The sequence below is a fragment of the Spinacia oleracea genome, chromosome 3 (genome assembly GCF_020520425.1).
Source record: "Spinacia oleracea cultivar Varoflay chromosome 3, BTI_SOV_V1, whole genome shotgun sequence".
NCBI lineage: Eukaryota > Viridiplantae > Streptophyta > Magnoliopsida > Caryophyllales > Amaranthaceae > Spinacia > Spinacia oleracea.
In genome coordinates, this window is record NC_079489.1 from 38,403,480 (window position 1) to 38,416,264 (window position 12,785).

The 12,785-nt window shown below is 35.9% G+C and overlaps 2 protein-coding genes across 2 annotated transcripts; both read right to left on the reverse strand.

Annotated features, from left to right (window-relative positions):
- Positions 1 to 1,138: 1,138 nt before the first annotated feature.
- On the reverse strand, positions 1,139 to 2,320 carry LOC110775762 (polygalacturonase inhibitor 1-like). The gene has a single exon (XM_056838001.1). It carries the CDS (start codon positions 2,258 to 2,260, stop codon positions 1,328 to 1,330), a length of 933 nt encoding a protein of 310 aa, XP_056693979.1. The 5' UTR covers positions 2,261 to 2,320; the 3' UTR covers positions 1,139 to 1,327.
- An 839-nt stretch (positions 2,321 to 3,159) lies between these two features.
- Positions 3,160 to 11,379, reverse strand: LOC110775763 (outer envelope pore protein 16-3, chloroplastic/mitochondrial). Its single transcript, XM_021980366.2, has 3 exons — positions 11,157 to 11,379; positions 10,008 to 10,358; positions 3,160 to 3,592 (listed from the first exon to the last, which is right to left on the reverse strand). The coding sequence occupies exons 2-3, from the start codon at positions 10,345 to 10,347 to the stop codon at positions 3,444 to 3,446; spliced, it is 489 nt and encodes a 162-aa protein (XP_021836058.1). The 5' UTR covers positions 10,348 to 10,358; positions 11,157 to 11,379; the 3' UTR covers positions 3,160 to 3,443.
- Between the last annotated feature and the right edge of the window lie 1,406 nt (positions 11,380 to 12,785).

Below are 12,785 nucleotides of genomic sequence, written 5' to 3' on the forward strand. Positions count from 1 at the left end.
TCACATACTATTTTGTTTCTCTGTGACAAAATTGTCACATTTCCTAAAATTCCCATATTAAATTACACAATATATAGAGGCATTTCCAATACAATCTAAATTGAACAACTAACCAGAGTTTTTGTTGCAGGACAATATGATACTCAACAATCGACTGCAGCCCCTGTCTTACTCAAGCCTACAGCAAACAAAACCCAAAACAAAAACAAATGGTACTTTGTAAATGAAGAGCCTAATGCCATGAATACATATACAAACACAAGAATTAAATCATTGTAATAGTTTAGATGCGTGAGTCACCTAATTACTTCTCATAAACCTTTTTCAAAGGGGTAGCAAAATAGGGGCTGATGAATTCAGCAAGACTATAGGAATATATATAATGGGAACCTCTTAGAGGGGCTCAATTACGCAGCTTCAGTTACAGATTTAGGCAATCAATTGAGAAATTGATTTGGTTCAAAAGATAAAATTAAACTCATGACTTGAATTATAATTTATTGTGAAAACACATAGGCAGAAATCAACCCACAAAGACGAATCTTCTTCCTCGTGATTTAATTGAGTACTCATAATCAATGTTTCTCTTAATTAAGAATAATCAATTAATCATGAAGAGGAATTCGGAGGTAGCCCAATTCGGAGCTACAAAGGCGGGATGCGACCCACAAAGACGAATCTTCTTCTTCCTGATGTAATTGATAACTCATAATTAATGTGTCACTTAATTAAGAGCAATCAATTATCATGAAGATGGAGCAATCAATTATCATGAAGATGAGAGATTGGAAAATCTGAGGAAAATGAAATTTTGGAGAAGCTTTCAAAGTTTCAAGGAAGAAGATGGGTCGGTGATGTGAGCAGTGAAATTAATGTACTCTCATTTATTATAATTCTCCCTTTACAGCAGATTTAGGAATTAAAGATCGTAAATGAAACACAAGTAAAAGTTGGTTGAGGTGGTAAAAGTTGTGCTCCTTAACTACGGAGGTTTGATGTTCGAGCCTTAGAACATCCTTTTTGGTTGTAAGTATACCACAATTTTGTTAGATGGAATACGTGGCACAGATGCTTCGTTGTCGCGGCGACACTTGTAGATGTTGACGTGGCGGAATGCAAGTGCAAAGAAAGAGGGGAATACGTGGCACATAGACGTTTGTCAAAACGCCTTTTAATATATTAGTATAGATATCGCAAAACAATAATATGAATTTATGCAAGAAAAACTCCCGGTTCACGTCTTCCTCCTTAGCTTGTACAAACTACTGAAAAGTCGAAATGTTGCAAGTAAAAATAAATGGAAGAATTACAAGACAATTATAAGTTACTAATGGCAAGGTGCTAACGGTGGACCGCACAAGCAGTTGTTATGGGAAAACAGTGTAGGGCTAAACTGCTTTAATCGCCTACCAGTTGGTATCTTCCCACAAAGGTGATTGAAGCTCACATCAATGCTTTTCAACGGCAACTGCCCAAGTCGTTTAGGAAGAGCACCATAAATGTTGTTATGGGTTATGTCGATGTAGGCCAAATTTTGAGGAAGATCAACGTTTGAAAAATCGAAATGAAGGAGATTGTTACTTATGTCTATGTTGAATAACGCTGTCTTATCCCTCGAAAACAAAAACGAGGCATCCCCTGTGAACTGGTTGTTATTAAGGTTTATCACTTGAATGTTCGCCTTCCCTAGTGACCGTGGAATCGGTCCGGATAAGTTGTTAAAATAGAGGGTTAATGAGCTTATTAGAGTGCTTTTGAAATAGCCGAATGACTTGGGGATGGACCCTGTGAGGTGGTTTATGCCAAGGTTGATCGCTGATATTTTGGGAAGTCGAGAGAGGGAAGATGGAACAGGGCCGGTTAGCTTATTGTCGTAAAGGTAAAGAAATTGTAAGTTATTCATGTATCCGAAAAAGGATGGGATATGACCAGAGAGGTTGTTAGTGTGAAGGTTAGCTGTTTGTAGCTTGCGTAACTGACCGAGTGATGAAGGGATTGAGCCGGTAAGGTTGTAAGAGGACAAATCGAGTGTAGTAACATGGCCGTGTTTATCACAACTAACAACGCCTGACCAATTGTTGCAACAATCAGTATTGGGATCCCAAGTGTTGAAGGCGGGCACATTGTTAAAATGGTGTTTGATATCGAGGAGGGCCTTTTTGTCATTTGGGTTACATACGGAGGAAGCTAGGTTGAGGGATGAAAGGAATAGCAAGAGGGTGAAGAGAAGGAGAGAGCTTTTTAGTGCAGGAGCTTGCATGGTTTTGTTGGCTACTTAATTTGGAATGGGAATTAAAGGGGAAGTTTTGTGGTTGATGTCCAAGTGTTTTTAATTCTATATATAGAAAGATGTCCAAGTGTGTAGCTTAGTGCAAAACAATAATGCACGTACGAATAATTTGCAAGTGGACTAGAGGCGGCCAAGCTAGCCGTCTCAGTGCAATGTCTCGTTGAAGGTGGGCTCACTATCTCAATAATGTTAGGATACTCATATTGGACAACTTTCCATTCGGTCCTACATTATTTTACGGAGTAATATGTTTGTTTACACAAATAATATAACTCCCTCTATATAACAAAAATAATAAAGAATTCGTGCACTTAGGGTAGGGTAGAAAGAAGATAGAAACATTTAAAAAAAAATAGTGTAAACGAGGAAAATATTGCAATTATTCAGATACGACTGTAAGAGCAAGTGTTACAAGTATTCAGAAACACAGGGAGTACATCAAAAGGCTCAAACTCACAAGATATGGAATATAGAAATCGAAGAAGTGAGATAGATACAGCTCATGTCATACAGACATAAGACTAAAGAAAATTACTCGTTCTGAATAAAACTAAACATATAATCATCATGGAAATCAAATTCTCACTAAAGATTTGTACTTGTATTACTCACGAACAACCATTAAAAAGAGACGAAAATCATTTAGCCACCCATAGAAATAGAATCATTCAAATGCATAAGTTGGGACTTAATGTCCAACATTACGTGGCTATTACTGCTAACAGCCTTAGTTGAGGACATTAGAAGAGAAAATAACAAAATTTCTTCGCCTATTCAAATTGAACAGTATAATAGCTTCTAATCTTTCAGAGTATCCCTTAATATGGAGGGTGCAGATATTCTCATACGGAGTAACTAGGCAAACCAGCTTGAGAAATTTACAGCCCACTGACTAGTTAATATATCAAGAATTATACATCCTTGTTCTCTAAGGACATCAAGAACCAGCACAATGTTTTTACACTGAAATAGGTCAAACAAAAAAAACAACTTTCGATTTGGCAGTACAAATTTATTCAACAATTCAGTCAACAAACTGCAGTTAATGAGTTTTAGAGGTAAAGGCTAAGGCAGAAAGATACATAGGAAAATACATCTTTTTTGAGAATAAGCCAAAGCATCGCCTCTCAAACACGAAAACAGTAATGCGAGGCTATTCTGTGGGTGCAGGCCTTTTCTTGACAGTGTACGGGTAGTACTCCTTACCATTGTCAACTCTTGTTGTCTGACCTCCAACATCAATTAGAGCAGAAGTCACAGCCAATGCAGCTCCAGCAGAGATTGCTGTTGGAATGCTCCTTCCTGAAATATACTTATACATTAAACAACATGCTTGACAAAAGACTTAGAAACCTCAACATGCTTGACAAAGAAAGATTCAAGATGTGGCCCATTTCCAAGAGCAACATCCTTATTATTTGCCGTACATGTTGAGGTGAGGGATTAGAGGTGTTTATTCCCTTCATATATATTACACTATATCACACCCTCCAGGAAAAAAAAAGAAAAAGAAAAAAAGATGGTAATTTAAGAACAGAGGCAATAGCAGTGTATACGTAAGGGAAGAAGCTTTAAAGCCAACTAGACACTCAAGGTAACTTTAGAGTTCTCCTATAAGAAGGGAACTTCCCACTATTCTGAATGAAGATAGTGACAAAAACCCATGACAAGTTAACAATCCATAAAATTTTCCGATATTTTATTTGGAAGCTTGCTGCATAAATATAAATGACAAATCTTAAATTTACTAATCTGAAATTTATATGACAATCAGTAACTTACTAATCCATCAATTTCAAGAAATTTTCAATTCAATAGGTGTGCAGTTGCAAGTAGGTATTCCTTACATCACAAGTGACAACTGACTGATCATCGTGATAACTGAGACCTTGTTCCCTTAGTTTAAAAAGGCGCAAGGCGCACAAGGGCCATGGAGCCTAGGCGCAAGGCTCAGGCGCGCGCCTTTTGGATACAAGGCGCACATTACTTTCTTATAAACCTTAAATTTCGGTATAGAAAAAAATTAACACAATTTATACTCAAAACAACATATTTCTATTGGAGTGCCATATTTTCTTGCCGGTTCATAAGCATTGCGTGATCTTGTCGATGGAGTGCCAAAATTAGAACATTCCATGGTAATTACAAGCTGGAAATATGAAAATTAACTCATATTATGCTACTTCCACTACCCAAAAAGCTAAGGTTGTAGAGATATGACTGTTGATAGGTCACATGGGGTGTGTTTATATCATTAACAATGAAAAAAAAATGTAAATAAAAGATCCACGTCATCTTATTGCGCCTGAAGACTGAAGGCGCACAAGGCGCTGCGCCTTGCGCCTTACCTAAGGCGCACGAAGGCGCGTGCCTGATTGACATCAGTGAGCCTGGAAAGCTCAAGGCGCCAAAGGCTGAGCCTAGGTGAGCCTTGCGCCTAGGCGCGCCTTGGGCGCGCTTTTTTAAACTAAGCTTGTTCCCGCTTACCTTTTTTTTTATCTCCAAACCATTCTGGTGGAAATAATTCAGAAATAGAGAGGAAAGGAAGGAACTGGCTAAAGGATAATTTCTGAGTAAGAAAGCAAAATGTTTCACAGCCAAATAATGGAAAAACACTTCTATGCAATACTGGTAATGCAAAGAAAACTCATTTATATGTCACAGATATCCTAATGGCTGGTAACAGAACCTCTCTCGCACATGGAAAAAAACATCAGCATGACATCAGACAACCTCTTTTGTTTGGCGAAGCTTCTGGAAAACAACTTTCGTTTTCCAAGGAGTAGTTGTACATAACCTATTTCTAGAGAAACACTTTTTGAGAAACAGAAGTGTTAGGCCACAAAATTTAAGAAGTATTTCAAAGAATAATAAAATATTGAGAAACAGGTTTACAATTGTTTGGCCCATTTTATATTGGAAAAATTAACAAAGAATAATCCCAAATATGGGTGGTCTTCTCATTTTAATCCCTACTAGAGTTTAACCTAGAATAATCCCAACTATAAGGGTAACCTTCTCAAATCATCCAATTTGACCTGAGACATTTACAATAGGTATTTTTTTAATTCTTTTTGGTTTAAGTCTTTATTTACTCCCCCTTTCTCCTGTGCTCTCTCTGGCCATGTAAGACACCAACTCACCACTATATCCAACACCAGCACGGCAACACCACAATTCTTCATCACCTTCACAGTTCACACTGCTCTACAACCAGGTGTGGGTTGCTGCACTTCCTCGGCGCCATGATTAACCATTTCACTGTCCCCTTGATCCTCCTTATTACACCCTTCACCCCTCCCCCCTGCCACACCACATCGTAAGTCCCAGCAGCTTGCTACAAGTCTACAATACCCCTTTAGTGAGTTCACCGTCGAAGACGTCATTTATGGTGGTAGTATTAAATGAGTGGGGGGCTATTTGGCGAGGCTAGTTGTTTATGCAACGTGAGGCTCTTTCTTCCCTTGAGAGATGCATTGTAGTCCAGCACTTTAAGCTCACAAAAACCCATAAATTTAATCTAACATAAACAAACCAAAACAAAAAATCACAAATACTCAGAATATAAAACTCTCAAAAACCAAGAAGTCCCATCACACAAATAAAATACCCAGAAATCGTTAGCACCAACATTAAGGGGAGACTCTTATTTTGATGGCTCTTAATCTCTTCCTATTCCACCTAAGCACCAACTCCAAATAAGAGTCGCCTCCCAAAAATTATGGAAATGCACTAGCTCTTAACACTTAGGCACTTAGCTCCTATTTTCTCTTACCCTCTTTTTTTATTTTATTTTCATTCAAAAAAAATGATGTGGCAATAGCTCTTATTTCAGAATTCTCTCTTACAAACTCTAATTAAGAGTTTCCCATTTCTCACCTAAGATCTAGGTCTTAATTTTTCTCTCTTCTTAAGAGTCACCTAAGAGTCTCCCCTTATTCCCGCTACTTTCCTCATTTTACCATCAATAAAAAAACTCCTAATAGGATTCCAGTTCTAGAAATATCAAGCTGCATCTAATTCGAGATCGAGTAGTCACCCACAAAAGGTTCCTGGTTTTCACAGCCAAATTGATGGAGATATGACTTGGAGGAAGTGAGAGAGGGATTGAGCTTCCGCCACCTCTAGTTGACATATATAGAAACTCAATGTCTTCTTCATTTTCTATGGTTTTGATTATCGGTGATTTCCAATTCGCCATTGATGTTTTGGGAAATGAGTGGACAACATTAAAGAAGAAGGTTGCTTATGGTGATTTGGTGGTTGGAGAGGGCGGGGAACTGGGATGATGGTGGGTGACTGTGGTGGCTTGGTGGTGGTTGGAAAGATGGAGAAGGAGAAAAAATTAAAGCATACTTTTTTGGATTTTTTTGGTATTTACTACCTTTAAAATACACCACGTTTGTATTTACTACCTTAAAGTATATTTTGTTTTGGAATCACTATTACTTTACGGTTTCCTCATATTAAAATTAAGATATCTCTTTCATTTCTTGATCGTTTAAAGTGATTCGAAACCTATTCTCTTCCCTTATGTGTAAGGATTCCGTAGAGACGTGCTTTTAAAATTTTGTAAAAGATAAAACGAATTAAAAGATATTTGTGAACTTTTAATATATTTGTGAATTATCAAACGAGTTGTTTTGAAATGTCATTCTCTATGAAATCCTTGTAAAAAAAAAGAGAAAAATGAGTTTTGAAAGACATATCTTAATTTTAAAATGAGAAAACTGTGAAGTGGTAGTGATTCCAAAACAAAAACATATTTAAGGTATTAAATAATAATAAAATTTTCGTAACGTTAGTTCATTAAAAACAAGTGATTTTTAGGTAGTAAATACCAAAATTTTCTAATTTTTTTTGGCATAAAAAATTAAAAGTATACCAATTATAAATTGACACGTGTACCTTTTAACATACTCGACAGGTAACAAATTGATTGAGACTAATATGAGAAGGGTCTCCTAATAGTTAGGTTTATTATTAGTTAAAGACTAATTGGAATCAAAATGAGAAGACCTTCTAGTTGGGATTAGCTTTGTTAATTTTTCTATTAATATTTTTAGAGTTTTAACTTGGGATTTATTCTTTAAAAATAATTAAAAAAAAAAATTATAGTAATTTGTTAAATATTTATTTTATGAAAAGACAATGAATGTCTTATAATTATTATTTTGACGGACCACTTTTTATTTAAATTTTGGTCTACCTATAATTTTGCTATACCTTCTATTTTAAAACAAAATTAAAATATCCCATTCTTCCTTGATGTATACAAAGTGTGGCACCAAAAACATTCATAAACCATCAAAAGAAGGCCCTTGACGCCCTTCCACCCTCTCTCAACCACCAGCTATGGCTGCTACGCTTCACCACCAACAAAAACCTCTCCCTCTTAACAATACCCACCACCACCGAAGGAACCCAGAATAACAGAAATTTTTCCTTTGTCAATAACATTGTCGTATCACGGCAATGGATACATGCAGATAAGTTACCAAATGGAATTCGATGAAATAAAAGAGAAAATTGACGAATAAATAAAAGAGTAGTCTTTCTGGGTGAGTGATAAACACCGTAGATCTGCTTGAATGAACAATGCTCTTGAAGATCTACTTTTTTCGTTCTTGGTGGAGGTGAGAGATAAAGGTGGCTCCTTTTATCTGTGGTTTTGGTTTCGGGCATGTACTTCAGTGGCTTTTATTGAATTTATGCTATCAATTGCAGGAGAATTTGGGAGTATTTACAGTAGAGGTGAGGAAGAAGATGATGAAACTGGGTTGTTATTTAGACAATTGAGGATTTCATATCCTCGTGAACTGTATGAGAAATTGAGGATATTATTGGCCAAGAAAAAGTTCCATTTAATGAGACAAAGTGCTCCTGAGAAGTTGTTTTGAGACGCTCGAATTTAGAGCTTCTACCTCTCCCCTTCCATAAGCTATTTTGGGCACCTTAGGGTTTCTGGAGGAGTAGAAATATCACCACTTATCCCCCGTTGCCTTGTTTCTGTTTCTGAAGCTCAGAAACAGTTTCAGAATCTTGGACAAACTCACAAATGGCTCCTTAACATAGTATAAATATGTGAAGAGAATCAAGCCCGCAATTTCTCTAGGTGCCCATTCTACCAAATGTGTAAGTTCTTTATGCAGAGACGCAAACATACAAGAGACTTCGAACCAAATATTTACAGATGACGGAAAATGAAATTCACCAACTTCCAGCAAACACAAGACAAGCATTGAACAGGTGATAGGGACACTCTCTAATGGAATAGGCAAAGCTTGATGTATTTACTAATCATATCACCATTAGTTCAAGCTCTTTATTTTCCGTACTCTGGGGAGATTCTTCCAAAAATTATTAGGTCCTCACAAGTCACAACCATCACTTAGTGTTCATAATGTAAAGAGAAATTAACAATTGAGTGTTACCAATATGGTATACTCTGGATATGATAAAAATATTCAGAACTACAGATTAAAATATAAATACACAGGAATAAAGCCCATCTTAGCCCGTGTTGCACATTCACAGTTTCACACTATGTTGATAAGGCTCAAAACAAAAGCGATTGTGACAAATGAAACCTCAAGTGGTACTAGTGAACTTAGTTTTAAAAAGCGCGCTTTTTTGCGCTTAAAGCTCAGAAGCTCACAACAAAACGCTTCTGTCGGCCGAAGCCTAGCGACATACAAGAAGCGCGCGCTTCCTGGCGCTTCGGTGCTTCTGCGCTTCCTAGCGCTTTTGGGCTTCTTGTAGTCTGGGCACATCAGACCCTTCTTTTTTATAAAAAATAAAGCCACGTGACTCTAATCTTCTTTTTTAAAGTATCACGTGATTTCTTTTTTTTTGAAAAGCGAATATTTGGGAAGTTTTTGAAAACCCTAGTGCAATTTTCTCCCGTAGCCGGATTTCTCTAGCCTTCTCGCCGGATTTCTCCCGTCGGATTCTGAATTTTTCTTTCATTGTTTTTATTTCTCTTTTTTTTTCATCTTTTCTTTCCATATTTTCTCCATATTTTCTGAACTTTTGAAAATTTATTATTTCTTTCTGGGTGCGCTTCGCCTACGAAAAGCGTGCGCTTTCGCTTTGCGCTTAAGCTTAAGCTCCAGGGCCCTTTTGCGCTTCAGTGCGCTTCGCGCCTTTTAAAACTAAGCTAATGAAACTCGTTAATCTAAACTGGAAAGCTGATATATCATTACCCCATATAACAACAGACTTTCCGTTAATAAATACTCCTTCGGTCACTTTTTGTTCTTTACATATTCCGTTTAGGGTGTCCATTTTACATTGAAACTTTTTGTTTTATATTATCACACAAATGCCCTTAATATTCTATCAAAAATTGTGCCAAGTGATTATTTTAACCAATCAAATTCATTTTGGTGTTAAATCTTTCACACTTTCCCAATGTCAGGTTTTGGATAAAAGTGAAAATATTACAACTAAACGTAATTTGCATTGTCTAAATAAATATGGAAGGAATCTGAATCTACATTACATTCATTAGTCATTAAAACGCGTGCATTCAATAGGGATTACTGTTTTAAATCGCGTGCATTCATTAGGGATTACTATTGGGGGGGGGGGGGCTTTCTTCTAGATTCAAGTGATATGATTTCTCAGCATCTTTAGCTTCTTAGGTTTACAGCTGAAGTGTATGCTAATGCATTCATTAGGGATTACTGTTTTCAATAGCATGAAGAAAAATTACCTTTGGAGCCCAAAACAGCCGCTCCAGCAACAAAGCCACCAACGGCTCCGTTAACGAAATCTCTTTTCGCCCTATAATGCTGCACCAACTGCTCTGCACCAATGTAAATACCACCTATAGCAGCAAAAGTTAGTCCATAGTTTCCCATCATCTTCAAAGTCCTTATCAATCCTGGTAGTGCAACTTGTCTCTCAACACGTGGCACATCATACCATGTTGCCACAACGGTACCAAAGATTGTTCCAGCTGCTAAACCACTAGTTGTACCCTTAATCACCTTCATCATGGGTGTGTCATCATCTTCAAAGTATCTGCGCTCTGCAGGGCTGATTGAATCCATTGCTTTTTCAACTGAAAACAACAAGATATATAGCTTGATAACAGTAACAGAGTCCTATGATGTAGAAGATAAAAGTGACCCATTACGTATACAAAAAAACAAGAGCATATAGTAGTACATATTGACATTTCTAGAACTATTTTATGCCCTTCTTCCCTTCTCTTAGCTGAGCCCTTATTGACATATTAGCAATCGAGTATAAAATACTTCAAATATATTTTTAGGTATAAATTTCAGCACAATGACAAATTTCACAATAAGTTTCAAAGTCACAGCGAGAAAAGGGTCCATTTTCATAGTTTTCCATCCTAACATAAAAGGGTAATAAACAGAAGCTTGCGAAATTTGGCTGAATAGCTGAAGTGGTTCAATGGTATTGAGGCCTTGTTAATCACCAAAATCTTAAGGCATCATGGGTTCCAACCTAACCTAATACACTATCTTCTCATGAACAAAACTACAACCATATACATTTACTCAAGCTCCAGAACTCAAGTTAAAAATTAAAAAAATAAAAATTTGCCCAAATTCTAATTCAATCAAACTAAGATATTCTATGCCCTTAAAATTATTGTTTTTCTCTTCAATAAAAAACAATTGAAACCCAAAACAAAGGCAACAAAAAACCCAACCGAACATATTTCACAACAGGATTTCATCATTTGAAACATCATATCAGGAAAAATCCATCACCCTCACATGAGATCAAACACGTTATGGATCTATAAAAAATAAAATGAACAGAAAATCCAATAAAATCGTTACAAAATATAAATGTGAAGAAAATAGATGAGGAAGTAAGCTTATACATTGTCGTCAAAGGCAAGAATAGAAGCGCCAGAGAAGGAGAGGGGATTGGAAGTCCCTCAAATTGAAATCCAAAATGGCAGAGGCGCCGCCGTATAGAGGTGGTGATGCAACTGCAGAATGGTGGTTCTGTTGGAGGGTTTTAAGAGATGACGAGCAGATGCGACTAATGCGAGTTGGAGTCTGAGGAGAGATTAAACTCCTTTGGAATTTTAGATTTTACCACGTAATATTTTTGAACGATTGCATAAAATGATGCTTCCTCTGTTAATTTTTACCCGCAACCTTTTTTTTTTTCTTTTCTAAATCAAATTAATTTATTGATAACAGGTCATACGACATCTACGTAAAGATTTTAATCTAAACAACTAGATTTGGGTTAATTGTTGTTTATGTTATACGAAGTATTATACTTCGATGCTTCTTTATTATGTAACATATTTTAATCTTATCCCACCTTTTGAAAAAATTTGTAACCCGGTTATTTTTTATCGATTAATGTACATATTAAACTTATTTTGTATTGTTTATTGATTAAATTCTATCTATCATTTATCATAAAATCGTTGTTTATGTTATACGGAGTATATTATACTTCGATGATTCTTCATTTTGTGTAATATATTTTTATCTTATCCCAGCTTTTGATAAATTTTGTAAAACGGTTATATTTTATCGATTAATCTACATATTAAGCTTATTTTAAATTGTTCATTGATTAAATTCTATCTTTATCCTAAAATCTAAATACAACAATTCCTTTTTTATCTCTGAAATCCAATTTTATCTCACGGGAGTTTTTTGGAGAGCATTTAGAGCATGAGAAGTATATACACGTGAGAAGGGGATCTTATGTGAGAAGCGTGAGAAGTATTATACACCATTAGATTAATAAGATATGATGGTTACGAATAAGTGCGCACCATTAATGGCTAGCCGTTAGATTCATTCAATCCTACGGCTCACATCTTGCCCACTTAATTCAATTCATTAAGGGTATGTTCGTCATTCGCGTTTGAATGACTATGACCTTCTTTTTATCTTCTCTCTCCTATTTTCATTTCATGTGTTTCTTCTTCTGGATTTTCTTTCTCCTTTTTCTCCTCTGTAATTCGAGCAAACCTCCATCCGAAATTGGGGAAGATTATGGCGTTATCTCTTCGAAAATTTAACTATGATTTTGTCTTTTATCTTCAATTTTGTGTTCCATGAAATCTATTTTTATTTGATTCAGTTTTCGGTTGAAGTTTTTGGCTCAGATACATTTTTTGAAATTTATCATTGTTGTTTTTATTCTATATTGATTCAAGTATTTGTGGTTTTAATTTTTGATGTTAAAAACAGAGACCTTCTCTCTCCTCCCAACTCTTTTCTATGGAGTATTCTTTATGAAGTCTCTCAACTTTTTTTTAAATCTTCATTTTGTGGAATTAATTGCTAGTTGTTATCGGAAAATTAAAGCTTGAGATTTCAATTGTAAATATAACAAAAACTTGATGTACCTATATTATCAATATGATGGATTTATAGCTCTAGTGTTAATGGCAAGTGCAATTAGTTTGTGGATAACACAGTGGAATTTGCAGGTGATTTTGGATGTATTCGTAGGGTAGCATCAATGTATCTGTAGT